Source organism: Phaseolus vulgaris, chromosome 11 (genome assembly GCF_051622355.1).
Source record: "Phaseolus vulgaris cultivar YP4 chromosome 11, ASM5162235v1, whole genome shotgun sequence".
Classification (NCBI taxonomy): Eukaryota; Viridiplantae; Streptophyta; class Magnoliopsida; order Fabales; family Fabaceae; genus Phaseolus; species Phaseolus vulgaris.
Window position 1 is genome coordinate 281,073 of NC_143508.1, and position 22,800 is coordinate 303,872.

General features: G+C 33.7%; 4 protein-coding genes across 7 annotated transcripts; 2 read left to right on the top strand and 2 right to left on the bottom strand.

Moving 5' to 3' along the window:
- Positions 1–468: 468 nt before the first annotated feature.
- On the top strand, positions 469–2,917 carry AMK2 (adenosine monophosphate kinase). Its single transcript, XM_068639001.2, has 7 exons — positions 469–739; positions 820–906; positions 998–1,126; positions 1,204–1,338; positions 1,692–1,838; positions 1,986–2,060; positions 2,427–2,917. The coding sequence occupies exons 1-7, from the start codon at positions 569–571 to the stop codon at positions 2,529–2,531; spliced, it is 849 nt and encodes a 282-aa protein (XP_068495102.2). The 5' UTR covers positions 469–568; the 3' UTR covers positions 2,532–2,917.
- A 1,862-nt stretch (positions 2,918–4,779) lies between these two features.
- CCR4 (CRINKLY4 related 4) lies at positions 4,780–7,548 on the top strand. The gene has a single exon (XM_068639035.2). It carries the CDS (start codon positions 5,029–5,031, stop codon positions 7,435–7,437), a length of 2,409 nt encoding a protein of 802 aa, XP_068495136.2. The 5' UTR covers positions 4,780–5,028; the 3' UTR covers positions 7,438–7,548.
- Positions 7,549–8,352: 804 nt separating this feature from the next.
- On the bottom strand, positions 8,353–13,241 carry LOC137831364 (Leucine-rich receptor-like protein kinase family protein). 2 transcript variants are annotated; one of them, XM_068639023.2, is made up of 3 exons: positions 12,533–13,241; positions 9,205–11,884; positions 8,353–8,866 (listed from the first exon to the last, which is right to left on the bottom strand). In XM_068639023.2, exons 2-3 carry the CDS (start codon positions 11,759–11,761, stop codon positions 8,499–8,501), a joined length of 2,925 nt encoding a protein of 974 aa, XP_068495124.2. In that variant the 5' UTR covers positions 11,762–11,884; positions 12,533–13,241; the 3' UTR covers positions 8,353–8,498. The 2 variants fall into 2 exon arrangements, with proteins under 2 accessions (XP_068495124.2, XP_068495116.2); XM_068639015.2 differs by having other exon boundaries at positions 9,205–11,894.
- A 255-nt stretch (positions 13,242–13,496) lies between these two features.
- On the bottom strand, positions 13,497–21,983 carry LOC137831385 (uncharacterized). Of its 3 annotated transcripts, none has more exons than XM_090297006.1 (13): positions 21,829–21,983; positions 20,965–21,484; positions 20,639–20,823; positions 20,094–20,174; positions 19,971–20,012; positions 19,830–19,874; positions 19,265–19,351; positions 18,632–18,758; positions 18,300–18,380; positions 16,065–16,175; positions 15,907–15,971; positions 15,702–15,807; positions 13,497–14,115 (listed from the first exon to the last, which is right to left on the bottom strand). In XM_090297006.1, exons 2-13 carry the CDS (start codon positions 21,440–21,442, stop codon positions 14,015–14,017), a joined length of 1,509 nt encoding a protein of 502 aa, XP_090153132.1. In that variant the 5' UTR covers positions 21,443–21,484; positions 21,829–21,983; the 3' UTR covers positions 13,497–14,014. The 3 variants fall into 3 exon arrangements, with proteins under 3 accessions (XP_090153132.1, XP_090153133.1, XP_068495148.2); XM_090297007.1 differs by lacking the exon at positions 21,829–21,983 and adding an exon at positions 21,774–21,828; XM_068639047.2 differs by lacking the exon at positions 21,829–21,983 and having other exon boundaries at positions 20,965–21,765.
- Between the last annotated feature and the right edge of the window lie 817 nt (positions 21,984–22,800).

Below are 22,800 nucleotides of genomic sequence, written 5' to 3' on the forward strand. Positions count from 1 at the left end.
TATTTATTTCTAATTTCATTATACAGAATTATGTATAACTTTTAAAGTTATCAACTATTTAGCACAAATACAGACACTGATACAAAAATATGTATAATCTCTAAAATATAGAACAATATATCTATATATTATATAATTATAAATTATATATATTTATAATAAATCTTTATGTGTATAAGTATATTTCTTTTAATAAAAATATATTTTTTATGGTTGGTTAAAATGTATTTATTTCTTACTTTTATAATTAAAATCAAAATTTATACAATAAATTTAAATTTTTAAATATTAATGTTTTTTTTTAAATTGTATTCAAACCAAACAAAAATTATTAAAATTTTAAAAAATATTTTTTAAATTAAACACTTCACCGTATTTTTAGAGATCAATATTACGGAGGAATATTCTATTCGTTACTGTATTTTACTTTTTTTTATTAGATAGGAGTGGTGGTTAGGTGTGGATCGGTGGTGGCGGAAGGGTAAATTGGGAAACATGAAAAGAAAAAGTCAAAAGCAGTTTATATCAGAGGAGGGAGGGGATATGAAAGGCAGAGAGAAACAGAAGAATGAGTTGCATCGGGAATCTCCACGGCGCAGCAGCCGCATCACTCCGGTTCCCCACTCCCTCTGAAGGCGATCAGAGACGGCGTGGATTTTGTTACTTTCCACAGCGCCATCGACGCCATCATCACTTTCGATACTCTTTCGCTCCAAACGCCACTATTTCCCATTCTCTGGTTCGTATCTTCATTTCTACTTTTATCATCATTCATTCTATATAATTGGATTCACAATTCACCATCACACACACACACAGACTGTCACCAATGAAGCGCTGAATGTCATGATTTCTGGGGCTCCCGCTTCTGGCAAAGGCACCCAATGTGAACTCATCGCCAACAAGGTAAGCTTACTTCCTTTCTCTCTCTACTCCTTTACTTCACTTTTCCTTCAAATTTCTTCTTTCCTTCAATTCCTCTATATTATATACGCAGTACGGTTTGGTGCATATTGCTGCTGGAGATTTACTGAGGGCAGAAATTGCCACAGGAAGTCAAAATGGAATGCTTGCCAAACAGTATATGGAGAAGGGGCAGTTGGTCCCTGACGAGATTGTTGTCATGGTATGTAATCTTCTAATCCGATCATGCATTTCATTCTTCTCTCCTCTTTCTCTTATCCTCCACTTTTTATGCTATAGATGGTCAGGGATCGTCTCTTGAAACCAGATTCTAAAGAAAATGGTTGGCTTTTGGATGGTTATCCCAGGAGCTTATCTCAGGCCACTGCACTCAAGGGATTTGGGTTTGAGCCTCATACTTTTCTTCTTCTAGAGGTAAAAAAATTTGTTGTTTTCCTTTGACATTTCTATCCCTCATTACCCAATTTTTTTTTTAAACCGGTTGGGTGATATTAGAAAAACTAAGGCAAATGAATGTTAATAGTGATACTCAGTGAAATTCTATCATATTATGAACCCTTCTGGGAAACCTTGCATCTGGAGTTCAGGACTGACCCTGTTCAGCTCTGGCTTTGCCATGTTCATAACACCCGTCAATGATATAACAACTATGGTCATGGCATGAAACCTTGTAATTGCAGTAGACCCGTGTATAAAAGCCAAAACCATGGTCTTATATGCAAAAAAGTCAAAGTAGCTTTTATCATTGTTTACTTTTGATTTTGCAGGTTGATGAAGATGTGCTTGTGGAGAGAGTAGTTGGACGGAGATTAGACCCTGTTACCGGGAAGATATATCACTTGAAGTATTTTCCTCCAGAGACAGAAGAAATAGCTGCAAGGCTTACCCAACGCTTTGATGATACTGAAGAAAAGGTATTAATATATCCCTGATCTGTTTTTTCTGAAAAGATTCCAATTCTTTTTTTAGAATATGCTTCTATACCTACTACACTCACGTGTACAGACTTATAATTGTGTGCAATTGAATGTTTTTTTATCATTGTCGTTTGCTTGACTTAGGTGAAGTTGCGGTTGAGCACCCATCATCAAAATGTTGAGTCAGTCCTTTCCTTGTATAAAGATATAACTGTTAAGGTATGCTCTATAATCTCTCTTACATGTGCGCACATGCTTGTGCAACAACAAAAACATGGCACAAGCAATCATGTTCCACATCTGTGGAGTGGACATCATTTATAAAGCATTTCCCTATTTATCATTTTTTTAGTGGATAATCCTTCCACCACTGTATAAAACTTGGAACATTTTACATTGGTTGATAGATGTTTGTTGCTTAACTGTTGTGTTTCTTCCAAGTGTTATTAGTGGCTGGTTTCTGTCAGTTTATTTTGCATTCAATAAGTTTCTAATAACGCAAAAGCTAAGACACAGGAAAAATATAGTTTGGACAGGTTCTGCTCATTGGGTGAAGCCCACCTAAGCTGCTTTTTTTGTCTTCAGATTAATGGAAATGTCTCGAAGGAGGAAGTATTTGCTCAAATTGACAGTGTGTTGACAAGCCTTGCAGAGCAAAGGAAGGCTGCTTCAGGATCTGTGGCAGCATAGTGGATTTTAAGTTATTTATTTAGAGTCATAAAAGTCTTCATTCAATTTCTCATGAAGATTATCTCACGGCTTTATATCCCTTCCATTTGGAAAGCAGTGTGATGATTGGTTTGGACCATGAACCAGGACCTGTGGCACTGTAGTGGGCAGAATATTTTCCAAGTTCATTTTTTTTTTATGAGAAATGATTACCATAAAATCGATTTTATGTAATGGCTAGCTTATGGAGGATTGTGAATTATCATTTGTAGGTTGTTCCTACTGCGTGGTCGGTATGTGGTGTTCTTTACCATTTTCTGTACATCATTCGTTAATAACTGAAAATCATTCATTCGATCTACCGAAAAGGAAAATAATGTATTCAAAGTTCTTGATTCTATGGTTTACTTTGATGTTGTAATAGTGTCTTGGACTGTGAACATTAATACTAAAATGGTGTAACATACTAACTGCCGGTATTGCACAAGAGAATAGAGGTTCGTAAACATCTTAACTTCTCCTTGCTGATTCATATATTTCTTAACTAAACAAATAACTACTGTATAGTTATGTAATTGTGTAAGAAAAGTATTATTTTTTAGTATTCATGGTGAAAAAATTTCTAACGATTATTTAGTTCTTTGCTTCTAATTAGTGTTTAACTTTTTTAAAATATTCCCTACATTTTTCTAAATTAGTTTTTATATTCCCTATATTTTTAAAATATTTCGCTTTAGTCTTTATTCTAAATTATATTGTGACATTAAGTTAGTCTTAAACTTTTCTGATGAGATTTAGAATTTATTTTAGTAAAGTTTGTTAGGTTCATCGTAATATTAAGTTCTCTTTAATCCACTCTCGGAATGTTTATTTTTTTAGTGTGAAGAGGTGTATTAAAATCTTTAATAAATTAAAAGTATGGTGAAATTATAATAAATTAATACAAATTTTATTTTATCAAAATGGTAATTAGACTTAGATTCTACTTCTTTTAATATACATAATGTTTTACCAAATACTTAATGGTTATGGTTTAAATATTATTGTATATCTAAGATCAAATCTAATATCAGTGAACTGTATTTAATTATTTTAAGGAGCCTCCTTATATCATAGTCTCCATATTCATAGTTATTGATAAGGAGTACAAAAGTTTTTATTATATTAAAAATGTAAAAGAGATTATTGGTTTTTAAAGTGATATAGAATTAAAATTTGAAATGATTTTAGAGGGAAAAAATGATCATTAACCTTTTTTAAAAATTTATTATTCTCAATCATTATTTTTTTAAATAGTACCATTTTCATTTGTTAACTTTTACTTCCGACGGAGTCAGATTTGTCGGAAGACATAGTTTTGAGACAATGATAGATTATGTTCATGAAAAAGAAACAATTTTTTATTGGAATAAATGTAAATAAAGTTAAATAGTTTTAAGGTGAGTTCTACCTTTTGTTATTTTAAATCCTTTGAAGGGTGTGGTTAGAGCAGTTCAACGTTTTCAAATAAAAAACTTTTCTAAATGACATTTCTTCCTACTTTAAGTTGTTAAAACAAATTTTAAATTGGACAATAGATTTTGTTGGTTCGTATGGTTGATGAATCTTTGACTTTCAGGTATATAATAAAAAAAATTGCATGCTGAATAATTTGATATCTTCTTTTCAAACCTTTTTAATTTTTCTTTGTAATCACAGGTCACCACTGTGTATTCATGTTAATTTTCTTAACTCTCACACAAGTTTGGTTTGGTTGAAAGGTCAGACATAACAGTCATTCAAGAATCAATGACTCGTCAAATTACAGTTTCTGGTTCATCGCATAATAATAACAATAATAATGGTAAAAAATTGATTCATTTCGAGTATTTTTTCTCACCAGTTTCATCCATAATCTCTATATTTAACTCCTTTATTTTTCACAGATTATACTATTATGCTTCGAGTGTTAACCATTCATTGCAAGAAGAGAACAAACCTTATCCTCAAATCACTTTTAAGTCTATAGAATTATTATGGGATTAAATAATGGTATATAAAAACACTTATATTCTCATTACATTTATTCATATTTTATAAACAAGTAGTAAATAAAGGTGATGCTCTGTAAAATTTGTTCTTATATCCTTGTTATCAAAATAGCATTGATAAAAGGAAATTACGTAGCAGTGAATCCATGGTTGAAATTAAAAATATTGATCATCCTATTTAAATATAATCAATTTATATTATTACATTATTATAATATAATTGTGAAGTTTCTTGGGAGTAAAATGACCGAGTAGCATATAATTTTGAAAAGAAAACCGAGTCAGAGTACATAGATTTGTAGACTTGGTCTTGCAGAGCTTGCTGAGTCCTAAAAACGACAGTGTCTGTGTCTGTGTCTCTGAGAGTGACCATTGTGAAACCGCGTATTGCTTTTCTGCCAATCTCCTTCTCATAAAAACCTCTTCTCTAATAACTATTCGCTTAACCATGAAATTAATGAGTTCTTTCACTATTCATTTCCAACTTCATGGCAGCTTTACTCATTGATCGCTCCTTCTTCTGTCACCTCTTCCTTTTCATTTTTTGTCTTCCATCCATAAACACTCTCTCCACTGTTTCCATTTCTCAAACCTCCAATTCAAACCAAACATTTATTTGTGTCTTGCAACATCCAAATCAACAAGGACAATCAAATCTCAACTGCACCACCTTTCCCCAGGCTCAGACTCAGGCTATTACGCTTGATGTGAATCCTAATGTCACCTACTCTCAGATTGTGGGCGGCAACGGGTTTGTGTGTGCGTTGGGGCCATCGTCTTCTTCCATCTCCATCATGGGGTGTTGGAGATTCTCTGCCAATGCTACTAATGTTCCCTATAAACGCATCTACAGTGGACCCCTTGTTCAAGATATTGAGAGTAGCCACTCCCATGTTTGTGGTCTTGTAAATAGAGGAACTAATGAGAGTAGCCTTCAAGTTGAGTGTTGGCAATGGCATGACTTCAATTCAAGCAGTGGGAGTGTGAGGAACATGTCAATGTCAAGCATTGCAGTGGGAGAGAATTTTTTGTGTGGCTTATCATCAAGAGGGGATGTTAATTGCACAGGAACGGGGAGGGTGAATAGTAGCAGGGTTGTTGTTGATGTCCCTGCGCCTGGTGGGAATTACACTTTTCTTGCAGCCGGGTTTAGGCATGCCTGTGTGATCTCCATTGATGGTGGTTTGGTTTGTTGGGGTGACATGGAGGGTGAGAAACCCCAAGGGAGGTTCGTTTCTTTGGCGTTGGGAGAGAACCGCAGCTGTGCACTCGGGCATGACAGAAGAGTTGTCTGTTGGGGGTCCAATGATTTCATCATGCCGCACACCTTAAAAGACACTTTTTTTGAGTCAATTGTGGCAAAGCAAAGTGTTTTCTGTGGAGTTGTGTCTTCCAATTATTCCTTGCTCTGTTGGGGTTCTCCGGTTTTTGATTCAGACAGCAAGGTGTTTGATGATGTGCTCCCAGGACCTTGTAGGAACAAGTGTCCCTGTGGGCCCTTGCCCAACTCTGCCAAACTATGTCAGTCTCTAGAAGTCATTTGCCAACCCTGTTCCCCTCAGGTGGTTCAATCTTCACCTCCATCACCATCTCCATTGCAGCCATCACCTCCATCATCATCTCCATTGCAGTCACCACCACCATCAAACCACACTGGTTGGAGCAGCCAAATGGTTGCATTCCTAGTGGTTGGATGTGTGGGCTGCAGTTCCCTGTTGCTAGTCATGGCTTTCTTCCTTCACAGGTACTGCAACTCCAAACGAAGAGGAAGCCGTGTCCATGATTCTGGCCGGTTGGATGGGTCATCTCACTCTCAACCACAACCTCAAGCTGAAGCTGGATCTCGAGTTCTTCAGAAGCGCCTGAGTCACGTTATCAGCATTGGAAATGGGAGCCCTTTTGAGGAGTTTTCCCTGGAGACACTGCTTCAAGTCACCAACAATTTCTGTGAGGACAAGAGAGTTGGGATTGGTAGCTTCGGTTCGGTGTATCATGCCACTTTGGAGGACGGGAAGCAGATTGCTATAAAGAGAGCCGAAGCCTCATCCTCCACGTACACTGTCTTGGGTGCCCAAGTGGACAAAGACAATGCTTTCATGAATGAGCTTGAATCTCTCTCAAGACTCCACCACAAGAACCTGGTTCGGTTGGTGGGGTTCTATGAAGACACCAAAGAACGCATTTTGGTGTACGAGTACATGGACAATGGGAGCCTGAGTGACCATCTCCACAAGCTCCAAACTTCAGCACTCATGTCATGGGCAGTGCGCATCAAGGTGGCTCTGGATGCTGCCAGAGGCATAGAGTACTTGCACCAATACGCCACTCCTCCAATCATTCACCGTGACATAAAGTCTGCCAACATATTGTTGGATGCCAAGTGGACTGCCAAAGTCTCTGATTTTGGACTCTCCCTAATGGGACCTGACCCTGAAGATGAGGAGGCCCACCTTTCACTTCTGGCAGCTGGCACTGTTGGCTACATGGACCCTGAATACTACAGACTTCAACATTTGACCCCCAAGAGTGATGTCTACAGCTTTGGCGTGGTTTTGCTAGAGTTGCTCTCTGGTTACAAGGCCATCCATAAAAACGAGGATGGGGTGCCTAGAAATGTGGTTGATTTTGTGGTGCCATTCATTGTTCAAGATGAGATTCACAGAGTGTTGGACAAAAGAGTGCCCCCTCCCACGCCCTTTGAGATAGAGGCTGTGGCGTTTGTGGGTTATTTGGCAGCAGATTGTGTGAGGCTGGAAGGTCGAGATAGACCAACCATGTCTCAAGTTGTAAATAACTTGGAAAGAGCATTGGCTGCATGTTTAGCCCAACCAATACTCTCTAGGTCCACCACTCACTCTTCGGAAAATAATTTAACAACTCAAAATGAAATGCACTAATTTACAACTGTGATCTGAAAAATACAATTTCAAAATTGTTCCATTTGTTTTTCTTTTCAATTGTAATCTGGTACATGATTGTTAATATATCATTATTCTTAGTCGTCTTCACACTAAGCTTTACCATTTCCTATTTCCTATCTCCCATCTCCTTTTCCATTACGTACGCTTCACGTTCAGCTTCACCTCCCTGCATTCTCACACAGTCAACTTTTGTATATTGCATCACTTTTCTTTCTTCATTTTTCTCAAATTAATTTCGACTTCACCCCTCACACCACACGACTCAATTATATATACCAACCCGATCCTTTATTTTATTTTATTTTGTAATAATTTGTAATTGATGATGCCAAGAAGTGTATCATCCATTTATTCTGTACCAACCAGCAAAGAAAAGAAAACTACACCGTGGAAATCAGTGTGCATTTTAAAGAAAAAAACACGGTTCAAAGTCAAATAGGCGAAAGGAGACTAGTTGCAAAGTCTTAAAATCTCTAGCACACCAAAATATATTTGCTTTTCAACTTGAATCTTCAGATTTATCGTTGACATGTGTGTCTGGTGGACTCTTTCCATTTATCTTAACAACTAAAGTGACAAAAGAACCACTTATGTGCAGCTTTGGTAGATAGAAGAGACGGGGAGCAAAGCAAAAAGCAAAACGTTTTCATGTTTAAAACTGAGTTTTTTCTTCACAAAACTTTGTACCAACAACTCGAGCTACAATTGGAAACACTGGTATAAAGTGGGTCAAAATATTTGAATCAAAAAAAGATTAGAGTTTAGAAATAAGGATGGTTTTGGAAATTATAATTTGAAAGAAAAAGGCAATAAAAAGAAAAGGAAAAAGTGAAAAGAGCTACAATCCACAAGATACCTAAACACGCAAAGTGATAAAAGAACAAAGAAGGGTTTGGTAAGATCACTTTAGGAAGGCATAATTATCATATAAATGTATGTCGACTAGGTTACGAAATTGGTACAAAGTTGGGAAATATAATTGAGTGGAAGTTGGGTGGATTCACATTACAATTACATTAGATTTGAAAAGAAAGCCATCAGAGAAGGGCTTTTGTGTCTTTGTCATGGCGGAATTTTGGTGATTTCAGTGCACAAGGTTCTGCATCAATTAGCATCTTAACAACCTCTCTCATGGTGGGACGCACAGATGGAAGCTTAGTGGTGCACTTGATGCCAATCTTCAACATTTTTATCATATCTTCAACACACTCAGATGCCACCCTTTCATCAAGAATGTTGAGAATACTTTCACGGTCATTCAGATGAGTCAAAACCCAATAAACAATATCCTTCGCCTCTCCATAATCCTCTTCAATGGGTTCTCTGCCTGACACTAATTCTAACAGCACCACTCCAAAGCTATAAACATCACTCTTTTCAGTGATGTCAGTGGCATAAGCAAGTTCTGCATGAACCAGAGCAGTATATACATTAACCATATGCTATTGCATTTCAAACATACATAAATAGGAAGCATATGTCAGAAGAAAAACTCAAGATTCACTTATCTGTTGTGTAGGGAGAAAGGAAAACCTTTGACATACAATTATTAAGAGGACTATGTCATTTGTCTGTTAAAATTAAAACAGAACTATAACTGCTATGCTAAACTCAGAGGCATAAGAACTGAAATATGATTATCTGGTATATTTTAGCATTCACAAGTGTACTGAGATATCTCTGAACAGTTTCAAACATGAACATCAAATGCTTCTGAAACATAAACGGTATACTGAAATTTACCTGGAGCAATATAACCAAGTGTGCCAGCTAGACAGCTATAACCCAACTGCTTATCAGATTTTTCTGCAAACCTTGCAATGCCAAAATCAGCAATTTTTGGCTCATAATCCTCGTCAAGCAAAATGTTGCTGGATTTTATGTCCCTATGAATAACGGGTGGATTACAGTCATGGTGTAAATAGGCAATTCCTTTGGCAGATCCCAGAGCAATTTTATATCTCTGTTTCCAATCCAAGTGTGGCTTCCCATCTTTTATCTGTCCATGGAGAGCTTGAAAAAGATTACCATTTGGCATGTACTCAAACACTAAAAGGTTGGATCCTCCTTTAAGTAAAGAAGCATAGAGTTTAAGTATATTTCTATGCCTTATTTTCCCCAAAATTTCCATCTCTGCAGCTAAAATTTTCACACCATCTATTTTCCCTAGTTGCTTGACAGCCACCATGGCTCTATTTTTCCTTAACTCCACTCGATAAACCTTTCCTGTGCCACCACTACCTATCAAATTATCTTCATCCAGATTACATATTTCATCAGCATCGATATCTACTTGGTGGAAAGATGCAAGTTTCCATTTTTGACTTATTTCCCTTTGACGTTGCATGTTGTTTTCTGCACCACGCTTGAGGCTTCTACAACTCAAAAGCAGCAAACAAGCTAAAATAACAACAAAAATAGAAGCAATGAGAAAGAGAAAGACGAATTTATCAGCAGTGACCCTTGACTGGCCATGATTTTTGGCACAAATCTTCAAATCAGAATTCAGGGAAGGTTTTAGGTTTCCCTCAAAACACAGCCCCTTGTTTCCAAGAAAAGCTTTCTCTCCTCCAACAATAAAAAGACCAGATGGAATTCTTCCAGAAAGCAGGTTTTCAGAAAAATCCACCGAGCTTAGCTTTATGGCTTCTAAATTATCAGGAATAGAACCTGTAAGTTTGTTTCCAGATATGTTAAGAGAGTTCAATGAGCTCATAAGTGAAATTGACTGGGGGATATTTCCAGATAGAGAATTCCAAGCAAGATTCAAGTCCACCAGTCTTGCACAATGACCCAGTTCTGGTGGTATTGAACCAGTTAAGGAATTCACTTCTACATGCAAAGAGGATAACTGCTTCAGGGATCCAATTTCAGGTGGTATTTCCCCAGAAAAATTGTTGTTGCTCAAGTAAAGCTTCTCCAAGTTCACCAGCTTGCCAAGCTCTGATGGGAGCTTACCTGAAAACCTGTTTTGTGTCAAAACTAACTGACTTAAGCTAGTAGACAACCCAATTTCTGAAGGTACAACACCAGTGAAATCATTATAGGCCAAATCAATTATTTCTACATATGGAAGTGCCCAAACCTTATCTGGAATTTTCCCAGATAACTGGTTCATACTGATCCTAAATCTCTCCAGAGATTTACATGTAACATAAGACTCCGGAAAAGTTCCTGAGAAATTGTTTTGCAATGCAAGCAAAAACTTCAACTTACTTCTTTCACACAAGAACTTTGGGAAATCGCCCGAAAATTGATTCTCAGATATGTCAATACTTTCAAGTGCTGAAAACCGGCCAAAATTTTCTGGAATTGTCCCAGTGAAGCTGTTTCTATATATTGAGAACCCATTGAGATGACGCATATCTGCAAATCCTACAGGAAGTTCCCCAGAAAATCTGTTTTCATATAATTGAAAAACAACCAAGTTCTTCAGATTCCCAATTTCCTCTGGCAACCTACCATACAAGTTGTTTGAAGAAAGGTCAATCTCCTGCAGATTGGTGAGGTTTGCAAGCTCTGCTGGAACCTCTCCTGTCAAATTATTTTTGAAGAGCTCAATCTTGTAAAGATTCTCTAACTTGGAAATTGATCTGGAGAGTCTTCCAGAGATTTTGTTTCTTGAAACATCCAGTGTCTCCAATGCCTTCATGTCATACAATGATTCTGGAATATCTCCTATCAAGTGGGAGCCAGCAAGATGAAGCCAGGTCAAGTTCTTCAGATTTCCAAGAGTCCTTGGAATCTCACCTTCATTGTATGCATTTTCCCCAAGAACCAGTGAAACCAGTCCGGTTAGGTTCCCCAGCCAGCTAGGGATGCTTCCAGAAAAGTAGTTTGCTGAAAGGTCAAGAATTTGCAGGTTTCTCAGCCCAGAGAAGTCTGGGATTGCTCCAACCAATTGATTTCCTGATAGATTCAACACTCTGAGGTTGGTCCACCTGCTTATTTCTGCTGGAAGCTTTTCGGAAATTAAATTGGATGGCAGTGAGAAAACTTGCAGGCTCTGCAAAACTGAGAGTGATGGGAAAATGATACCAGAGAGGGACTTATTGCCCAGTGAGATTTCTGTGACTCTCCCAGACACTTGATCACATGTAATTCCATAAAACTCACATGGAGAATCTGATTCATTCCAGGAAGCTAAATAATTCAAGGAGTCCTTCAAATGGTTCTTGAACTGAAAAAGAGCTTGGGTTTCCAATGTCAGAGACACACTAGGCTGGAAAATAGAGTAGAAGGTGAGAAAGAGCACTGCCAAGAACTGGAAAAAGGGTAAGAGACAGGGACTCTTGGCCATTAAGACAAGATTCGGGGGCAAAGTTGTCAGTTCAGAAGAGAAATAGAATCAATGGAATGCCAGCAAGGTGGATGATCATATTCGAACTTGGGTGATCAATAAACCATTATTGCAGGGACCATCCTGGAAACAGCTGATCAGGGAACAAAATCATGCACTGACATTAAATTATAAACAAGCTACACATTTAATAAAGAATGCTAAGGAAAAGCAACATCGTGATGTCAGAAAGCAAAGAAAGGTGACGTTGGAAGGTCAATTTTGTTTGTATCTGTAGAGAATTATTGCACTGTCATTACTATGATTCTAATCAAAGAATTGAAGAAACGGATAATGCTTAGAAGTCACTCATTCGCATCTTTGGCACAATAAAGGATCTAATCTAATTTGCTCTGAAAGCAAAGCACACATAATATAATTATACCCAAGTGTAGTTCTTCTTTTCTAATCATGAGTTACTATTACTAACAACCCCGCTCTGGACATTAGAATGAAATTGAAAAGTTTTTTTTTAAGGGGTGGGGGAAGAATAGCTAATCAATCACAAGGTAATATGCTTAAAGATAGAAAAGTAGCTTTTCAATTGGAATGAGTTAAAATTGTAACTCTTACAACTTACTACTTCAACCTGAAGGGAGCACCCAGTGCTCTTTTTCCATTTCCAAACTCAAAACAGGAGAGCAGAACAAGAAAATGGATAAAAGATTGGAAGAAAAAGAATTTCATTTGAGTAGCAAGGATTAAAACTGGCTTGAAAAAAGAATCTGATACCTTATTTTGAGTGGACGTATAGAAACTGTGTTGGATCTCCGGAGTGTGTCTTCTTCTCATCTCCAAATTGAGAGGAAAACAGAGTCTTGTTTTGTGGGCAGTGATGGAAAGACTGTTGTGTTAGTGGAATGTGTTGGAAAATGCATGAACACAGAGCAGAGAACAAAAGGGTGTTGACAGTTCCAAGTGTGTTGGTATTGAATTGGAAGTTTCCAAAGAAGTGTGTACAAGAGTGAAGAAATTGGTAGTGGAGTAGAATTAGAGATATGAGAAAGTGAGCATTGGCACTAACAGTGGCAGTAGCACTAGCACTTGGTAGTGGCGTGTGGGTGTGAGACAGAGAGAGACAGAGAGAAAAAGAATAGTTTCCAGAAACATATAGCGTTGCCTTGGAATTGAAATATGCCAAAAGAGTGTGAGAAACAGAAAAAGGTTAGCTTAAGTTTGACACTATTTCATAATGTCAAGGATTGAACCAGTGATTGAGGTTTGGTGTGGGGTAAAAATGCTTTAGAGATTGGCATAAGAAGGTGTTATTCTCTCTCACACTTCTCTTGACTTGTTCCACCTTCCTTTCAGTCATCCATCCACTGCTAGTGGAATGAATGGACCACTGTAAAGAACACACAAGTACACACCCATTTTCCCATCCACTCATTTCCCTCATCAACCATTTCTCACTCTTCCTCTTTTTCGTTTCACTGCATCAATAGCAACTTTTTTCACGAATCAATTCCTATAGATATTACTCAATCAATCAATCAATACTCATCCACCTTCCACATGTGTACATACTCGATAATACCAATCAATAAACAGAACAAGTTTTTACCTTAATCAAATAAAAATACTTCCGAAAATTCTGTTAACAATTAACACATTATAATATGAATAAATCCAACTTATACAAATATTACCTATGCAGTAACATATTTATTATCAGTTGATCTTGAATTTACCCAGCTTAGGAATATAAATATCTTTCGCACTTGTTTGGCATTTTATCCACTTAACATAGTTGAGCTGACAGATTTATTCATCAGCTTTTAAAATTGACAAATATGATTCAAGCGAAGCGAAATCAAGCTGGAAAAAGTGTTTATTATTTAATATTTTGTGAGTATTTTGACGAGAGTATAAGAATATGAAAATTTCTTTGAAAATTATATCAAAGAAATTATTGAGGATAATATATAGAAACATGCTTGAACATTTAGAAATTGCAGTGGTGTGGCTCTGCATAAGTTTAAGCTCAATGAAACAATAAGGCTTTTTATGGTTCAGGTCTGCGTGACCTCTTATTTCTTCATTTCTTTCTGTGCTGCTTCTTTCCTCTCTTTTGTGTGATCACTGCAAGTAAAAAAAGATCGTGGCTGCACTGCAGTATAAGTTAATTTTCCCATTGTGTTCTGTTTCCAGCTTAAATAAAAGAGCAATGTAACGTAGAGAATCTTGTTTTGTTGCAAAGAAGCAATTAGGTAGCTAGGCTTTTGGAATCCCAACGAACTCTTGTATGAGATGTTCTACTATTTTTCTTGATGTAACCTTGTCGATCTCGTACGCTTTCATCTCATTCTTCAGACCTGCCACCCACAACAAATGTAATGTTTATTGCATGTTCAAGAACCTAACCACAAATTATACACATCCTTAAAAAAGTAGTTGTTAAATTAGTGTTTTTAGACTTGTTTAAGGACTAATTTAGTGTCCCCTGCAAAGAAGATTAAATTAAAGATTTTCTAAACAAGTTTTGTTAATAAAGTTCTAAGATAAGGAATAAGGTCTAAAATCAATCATAAAAACACTCTTAAAAGGACTCACAAGCTGAGCTCAAATCGACAATTTATCAAATACCTTCGTCTTACTCCTCATGGACAAACATCAATATTTGTATTGGACATTGACACTTGTAGGATACGTATTCGTGAAGTGTCCAATTCAAAAAGTATTTGTTGGATTTTTGACAATTCTAATACGGTTCTAACACAATTTTAAAAAGAAAAAATACATTAATTTTCTAAAAACTCAAACTTATTGTATAAATTTTTATTATAATTATAAAAGTAATAAACAAATCATTTTAAATCAGTCATGAAAAATACCTTTTTATTCCAAAAAACAATCTAAAACATACTTGTGCAAATAAATTTTTATTATCAATTTATATAATTCATAATTATACAATATATAGATCTGTATTTTCGTGTTTTATATTTTAAAAATTATACGTATATTTGTGTCCGTGTATCAGTATATGTGTACATATAAATAAGGTTATATTAATTCTTTCTTAGGGTAATATTAACCCTTTCTTTGGTAATATTAATCCTTACTTCACGCATTAATATAGCTCTGGATATGAAACTATTGCTTTATTCCACTCCACCAAACTTTAGGAATCTAAATATTTTATTCCTGATCTCATTGACTATTGTTCCATAAGCATCATCATAACTTAAATCTGTTCAATTTTTTAATGATGGTCTGCATATTAATTATGAAAGATTGATTATAGATTTAGTTCCTGTACTTTAGTTATTACTCCTATACAATATTAATTGTGTATTTTAGTTTTCTATTAAGTAATTTTACTGAGTCGTTTATATAATTCCAGTTAAACCCCTCCATCCTTTTCAAACTATTCGAATAGAACAAAACGTTGAAAGATTTGCAGAAAAATTCAATGGAATGAGTAAATTTATTTAACTTTAAAGATAAAAAAAATTAGTTTAAATGTAGCACAGACAATTATACGAGACTGATATGACACGGACACAGACACAAAATTACGTATAATGTATAAAATGTAAGACAAAGGAAGACAAATCTATATATTATATAATTATGAATTATATAAACTGATAATAAAAATTTATGTGTACAATTATATTTTAGTTTTTTTAACATAAAGCTGATTCAAAATTATTTATTTCTTATTTTTGTAATTATAATAAAAATTTATACAATAAATTTGAGTTTTTAAAAAATTAATGTATTTTTCCTTTTAAAATTGTGTTAAAAAATTGTGGTAAAACCGTAAGAAATCTAATAAATATTTTTTAAATTTGATACATGTCTTACAAGTACACATTATTTAAGAGACGTGTCCAAGTCTGTCTCTGTCTAAATTTAAAAAGAAAAAAGGAAAAAGGTAAAAGGTAAAAGGAACCTGGAAAGTGCAGAGGTTTGAGTGGGAGCCGGGAAGCATTGAAATCGAAGAAAAAGAGCAAACTCTCAAACAGCTTCGTAGATTCCGTGCATATCAACACTTCTCTCTAACACATTTATACAAAGGTTCTTCAGTTTCCATTGCACACAACACAACACCAAATCGTGAATTCAGAGTTTGATCAGCATGTAAAGTATTAACAAACCTTGAAGTTCTTTTCATCAGTAAAATAGCCTGAAACCACTATGAGTGCTCGAAGTTTCTCGTACACTGAAGCACAACAAAATAATAAAAGTTAGAAATGCATTGCGTTTGTAAAACAAAATGGAAGGTTGATAAATGGAGGTTTTATGTGAGACTCACACTGGAACCGTCTTATTTCTTCTCCGATGTTCCCTGCGCGAGAAACAAGCTGTGCGATTGAAATTCCGATACAACTCATGCCAATTTGCACTGATCTTGAATCTCCACTCTCTGTTTTTTTCATTTGAATTAGATTAAAAACTATTTAACACTGATTGATACACGACATTGATACGGATATGAAAACACATATTATCTTAAAAAAATGTAAGATACGTCATAAGAATCTATATATTATATAATAAATTAATAATAAATATTTATATACATAAATATATTTCAGTTTTTTAAGAGAAAAATATTTTTTATGACGGATTTACAGAAACTGTTCGTCAAAAATATTTATAAGTGCACCCCTTTTTTTGAGATTATAGTTCAATTGGTCAGAGCACCATCTGTCAAGCCGGAAGCTGCGGGTTCGAGCCCCGTCAATCCCATTGGATACAAACGCAAAAGAATAAAAAATACATCAATTCATTTTTTTTATTTGTAAAGAATCAAATTGATTAAAAATTTATGCAATAAATTTGAGTTTTTATAAAATTAATGTATTTATCCTTTTTAAAATTGTGTTATAACTCTGTTAAAATTGTCATAAATCTAACAAATATTTTTTGAATTAGACATTTAAGAGAATGTTAGTGTTTGACACAAACACACCATTTAATAGGTATGTTCAACTCAGATTAAAACGACAGGATATGTAACATGTTTCTTTAAAATGATTTTATTTTTAAATGCGAGGCAAGAAACCAAACAAAACCTAACTAAACTAATACAATTAAGTTTTAATTTGTGAATAATTTTTTTTGCATAATTAAAAAATTCATAATAAATAATAAGCAAACTATATTTGGTACATATAATAAATAATTTAATTATGATATAAGATTATTTTTAACTTGCGCGACAATTTCTTTAACAGATTATTGAAAGAGGAGAAAACAACCGGGCATGTATAAAGAAATAAAAAGAATATGATTTGAGTGGTTGTTAGAAAAACAAATTAGTGTTAAATATATATTCAGAGAAGATGAAGGAAAAGAATATTAAAAATATTTTAGTTTTATATGATAAAGAATAAGTTGATTACAAATAAATTTTGTGATGTTATAATTTTTCAATAGTTTGAAACCTTTTTATATGCACATATTTGGCTTTTACCTTGCTTCGTCCTTTTGTTTTGTTTTTAGTGTTATAATTGAATGGCCCATTATAAAAATGCGTTTTATAAGTAAGTATATCCGTTTCACTTTTGAGTAAGACAAATAAAAAATGTTAATTTAAGAAGTTATTAGTTTACAAATTTTTTTAAAAATATTATTTATATTTATATTTTAATAAAAAATATTTTATTTATTTCTAAAATTGATTATCTGTTATCTCAACAATTAATTACTGGGTTTTCAACATATAGCACCTTATAATTTAATAGTCCATTATAAAAATAAATAAGCACTTTCAAATGATGAAAAATATTACTTTCATATTACAAATTTTCAAAATAATTTATCCATAACCTATATTTTACTAAAATATTATTTTTCCTTTATTTTAATACACTACAATAAAATCATTAAATAACAACTAAATTTAAAAACAAAAAATATATGTTAATTAAATTAAATATTATTGTGCACACTACAAAATTATTAGTATCTAAAGTTATTTCTATTATTAATAAAAAATTATAAAATAATTTTTAAATTAGTATCTAAATTAACTACTAAGGTTTTTAACTACTAATATTTTAGATTCAAAATTAGTCTCTAAAAAACTAATAAAAACTAATTTAGAATATAAGTAATTAATAGATAGAATCTTAGTAGCTAATGGTTAGATACTAATTTAGAAATTATTTTATAAATTTTTATTAAAAATAAAAATTATTTAGATATCAATAATGTTTTTAATTTATAAAATGATCTCTAATTTAATTAATATAGTAACTAATTATTTTATTATCTAAAATTAATTTTTATTTTAATTTTTTTTGTGATAATAGTTGTAGGATGAAATAATTGAGAGTGTTCAACACTATAATGTAGTGGCTTATTATAAAAATGAAGCATGACATAAGTAAGTATATCATGTTCATCTATGAGTAAGCCAAATACATCTCATGTTGGTGTATAGATCTACACTGCCGACAGAAAACAGAGTAACAGAGAGAGAATGAACAGTAATTTGATTTCATTTCAATCAGGAAAATGATAGGCAAAAAAAAGTCAATACCTTGTCCATTCCACTTTTTAAAGTCCTTCCACAAGATATCTGCTACTTGGAGGTTGGAAAGATCATGCATTTTGTACTTCACTGAAAATCACAAACACTTCAACTTACACAACTAAACCAAACTTACAACTCTCAGATATCAGTTCAAAAATGGTGGTTTTCTAACAAATTTGTATGTCATAGTTATATATAACTGGTATATGTATGCATGCAGCATCTAATCATTGCAAACATTTGAAGACAAGAAGATTCAACAGTAACAATAGCATGTGAACATGGAAATGTGCATGTGCTACAAAACTAAATTGATAGAAAATGGTGTGGGGGCGTACATAATTGGTAAAGGCCACTGCATCCATAACGACCAGCACCATTGATCAATAATGAAGCTGTGTACTTATCTTTAGAGGTGCAGCCAGGGTCCCTTAGATTCGCAGTATCCAAAAGAATGCCAGCTAGCTGCAAACATTCACAAGAATCAAAGATAAGACAAAAATTCATTTTAGTTTTCAGGTAGACATGAGGGACACAACCCCCTAACAAAACAAAAATAGAGTAGGTATCTTAGCAATTGGTCCAATGTAAATGTTGAATATAAGTAGGTGTAAACCTCACTTCATAAGCCGGTTTTATGAGGTTGAGTTAGACTTAAAGTCTATTTCATAATATGGTATCAGAACCATTTAAAGTCTATATGTATGGTGGGTTTATCAGGTCACCCGTTATCAGATCACTATTGGATCAACCATAATATGTTGTCTCATGCACGATCTATCATTCTCAGAGACTCTCAGCATGAGAAGAGTGTGTTGGAAATCCAACATCGATTATAAGTGGATGCAAATCTCACCTCATAAACCGGTTTATGAGATTGAGTTAGGTTTAAAAGTGCACTTCATAATAAATACATTTAATTAAGAAAAAAAAGAGGCAGCTCAAAATTTGGAACTAGAAGTTTCAAGTACCAGAAGTTTACTGAATGATTTGCTAGCCAAAATTTCAGGCGAATAATTTACAAATTTGTCTGCTATGGCCGTGCAACAAGAGCATTCCTGTAGCAATGATAAAGTGGTCAAATAACAACAGAGACCTTATAATGATATATCCATGGAAGAAACAAATTATTCTTGTACATATCATTCAACATCAGTTCACGTGATAAAAAAGATCTTCTGCAAACACTTGTTCAGCTCTGTTAATACTTCAAGTTCAAAGCTATAAAGATGATAAGTATGGGTGAGTGCATTTTTGGGTAGCATCATTTACTTGATAGATTCATACAGTTCCCTGTAAATATGTGCAGAATGGTAATATTTTTTATCATTTGAACTAGTGAATGGTATAATAGAGGGAGTAAAACTATAGGCATCAGAGTTAAAAAAGAGAATAAAATTAAAACATGTAAAAATGCAAGAAACTAGATGTTGAACTTTTATAATATAAAGATTAAAACTGAAATTGAGGAAACTATGATAACCAAAACTACACGTAGAGAGATCACTGAAATTGTCTGGGGAATTTGAGGCCCACCTCTGCTGTGATGACAGTTTTAACCCATGGATATATTTTATCACCCTGAGAAATAAGAGTTTTAAGGATGGTATGCATCAGCTCTTAAATGTAAAAAAAAGGTGTATAAAATGGTTAAGAAAAAAGGCGCAGTGAATTAACCTTTCTGCAGTGAAAATTTTCAACCACAGCATGCTTCAATTTCTGCATTGAAAAGAACAAAATATCAATAGTTTTCTGAGATTATAACCAGAGTTGAACAGTGTCCAATGCATAATTTATTACCTCTTGCTTACTTGCAATCTTGCTTCCCTTCAACAGCACGATCTTAAGACTTCCAAATAGATCATAGTAAGACAAATCAATCTGTTGAAATGTTCAAATAATTGAGCATTCTTTTGAAGTGGACACACGAAAAATTCTTAATTAGGTAAAGGGAATTATTTATAACTTTGTCACTCATCAATATTTTGGACCCCTCAGTTTCTAAGTAATTAATACTGCATTTTATTGGTTCTGTTTTGGGAGGTGTCTAGAACACTGGTGAGCTTTGTATTCTTTTCTATTTGGTCTCTGGTGTTGCATTCTTTTGCTGTTTTATGCTTTGTGAGTGTTTATTGTTCTGCTCGTAGCTTTAATGATATCTTTTGTTTATCCCAAAGATACATATCAGTTTTAATTTTTTTATATGTTAAGTATATAGGTAATTTCACATCTTAGGAATCTGTGATCATATAATATTTATACGAGATTAAATCAAAACTTATATGCTAACAAAAACTATACATATCTATTCATGAAGAATTCAAAAACAGTCTCGTGAAACTAACCTCATCTGCAAAAATTAAGGATGACTGATCAATATGAGATGAATCGAGCAACCACTTGAGTTCAACATGCGAACCAAGATTTGCCCGGTTAATGTTAATGATTGGTACTGTGCAGAATTGATCACTCTCTGAAGTTAGATGTAGGAAGAAGGAATACGTGATGATTGAAGCCACAGTTCCCACGTCTGTGAACAGTAGTTAGTCTAAAATGTGAATCAATGATGACCCTTAGAATATATTATTCCAGAAAACAATGGTGATTAGAAAAATCATGGATTCATATTCACAAGATTTTAATATATGTTAAGCTGAGAAATGGAAATTACCAACACCATCTGAAGCCATTACTGCATGTAAGAATTTGCCTGGTACACCAGCACTGACATCATCCTTTCTTGCTTTCAAATATGCATTTAGCTTGTCAGTGATTTGACATGATTCAACAATTTCCATTTCTGGTGAAACTCCACTATAGTATGAAGCTGCAGATAGTGGAAGTAGAATTCTCGATAGCTTTTCTTTTCTTCTGGTGACAGTATATGTCTTTTCTGTGTTGGTTATTGCATGTGATTGTTGTAAGGCCTGTTGTTTTTCATCAGCATCAGGAGTCTGGGGGCTATAACCATATCCAATGGAGTCTGGATTGCTTTGTTCAATGAACTCAGATTGAATATCCAGTTGTATAAATGGAGCAATTTTGCTGGTTTTTAACCATCTCTCAGATGGAGAATGTTCAGGAGATTCTTCCTTGAATCCTGAGACTGCTGAATTCTGTGGTGACAACTCAAAAACCTCTTCAGACATATCTTAGACAAAGCTTTCCTTCCACTATGGTTTTACCAATATCTGATACATATATATGAAACAGTATTAGAGTGGTGGAAAAAACAAGTCTTGCCTTGATAGCACATAAACAAGAAATTATGAATAGGATGTTTCTTTCAGCACTATTGACAATGATTCTTGGAAATGGAAAATGAAAAGTAAAAAACTTGAAATAAGGACATTCAATATAGTGTTCAGAGCATTTCTGAGAATTATATTCTCAACTTGCATTAGTCTACAACTCCATTTTTCTGCAGGTTAATTAATCACAGATTATACATTAGAGATGTTGTTGTAAAAATATCATTACTGTTATGAGAATGACCACCAAATGCATAGAGAAAATCATGAGGGTATTAATTAACCTGTTGGTTGAGAAAATAATGAAGAGTTGAGAGTAGAAAAATAAGCATGAAAGTAGAGAGCAAGAAGGGGAAAAAAACTAGACAACATCTGTTGGATTCTCCGAAAACTGGTGTCTTGTTATTATTTAGTGAATTACTTTGTGAAACACAACAGAATATGCTTATGCCTATCCCTATGTGAGTATAAAAGCAGGCCTTTGCCGCTTTTATTTGTACTACTACGTACTGTGTATTCAGAGCTGGGTTTAGAAAAAATTAATATTTTTTCTTTATCAGAATCCAATGATAATAGAAAAATGATTAGTTTTTATTATCAGAATCCAATGATAAAGTGACTCATACTTATCATTTTCTTTCTTTTGTGACAAAACTTAATATCTTCACATTTTGCAGTACTATTGTATATTTTAAATGAGGGTACGACTAATAAATTCTTGTTAAATAATTCTAATTTAATATTAAGAAATGAATTTTAAGTTTAATTTAATATGATAAAATAAGATTTGAAATATTTTAATTTTGGTTGAGGTAAGATTTATATTTGATCTTAGTATATTTCTAAATAAAGATATTTAGAGAAAAAAAGTTTAAATGGGATAATTTTGAACATATCATAAATCATTACAATTGTTTTAATTATCCAATTAAAACATATTTTCTCGAGCTTGTATTTTATGAGCTCATCCAACAGGTTGTAATACTATAGTACCATAAAACTTGTTTTTTGAATTTAACACATTGTTTGTGCTCACAATTATTGTTTAATTAAAACCCATTAATAGTTCCTTCCATATTTTTTATTCCCAAGTCACCAATTTGGGATTTTATTTTTATAATATCTTCTTATTTTGTATTTTTATTCTAAACTGAAGTTTATTATTATAAGGTAACATTATTAAGATTTTAAGATCAAATATAGCATCACTATAGGCAAATGATAACTTTGATAAAGTCAATCCCTATCTATTCTTG

Excerpts from the sequence above, each read along its gene's own strand:
- LOC137831364 (XM_068639023.2), bottom strand. The coding sequence starts at position 11,761 with ATGGCCAAGAGTCCCTGTCTCTTACCCTTTTTCCAGTTCTTGGCAGTG. Across the intron at positions 8,867-9,204 it reads ACTTGGTTATATTGCTCCAG|AACTTGCTTATGCCACTGAC; the intron begins GTAAATTTCAGT and ends TGGTTCATGCAG.
- AMK2 (XM_068639001.2), top strand. The coding sequence starts at position 569 with ATGAGTTGCATCGGGAATCTCCACGGCGCAGCAGCCGCATCACTCCGG. Across the intron at positions 907-997 it reads GTGAACTCATCGCCAACAAG|TACGGTTTGGTGCATATTGC; the intron begins GTAAGCTTACTT and ends TTATATACGCAG. Across the intron at positions 2,061-2,426 it reads ATAAAGATATAACTGTTAAG|ATTAATGGAAATGTCTCGAA; the intron begins GTATGCTCTATA and ends TTTTGTCTTCAG.
- CCR4 (XM_068639035.2), top strand. The coding sequence starts at position 5,029 with ATGGCAGCTTTACTCATTGATCGCTCCTTCTTCTGTCACCTCTTCCTT.
- LOC137831385 (XM_090297006.1), bottom strand. The coding sequence starts at position 21,442 with ATGTCTGAAGAGGTTTTTGAGTTGTCACCACAGAATTCAGCAGTCTCA. Across the intron at positions 20,013-20,093 it reads AGATTGCAAGTAAGCAAGAG|AAATTGAAGCATGCTGTGGT; the intron begins GTAATAAATTAT and ends TTTTCAATGCAG. Across the intron at positions 16,176-18,299 it reads TAAAAAGTGGAATGGACAAG|AGAGTGGAGATTCAAGATCA; the intron begins GTATTGACTTTT and ends TGAAAAAAACAG.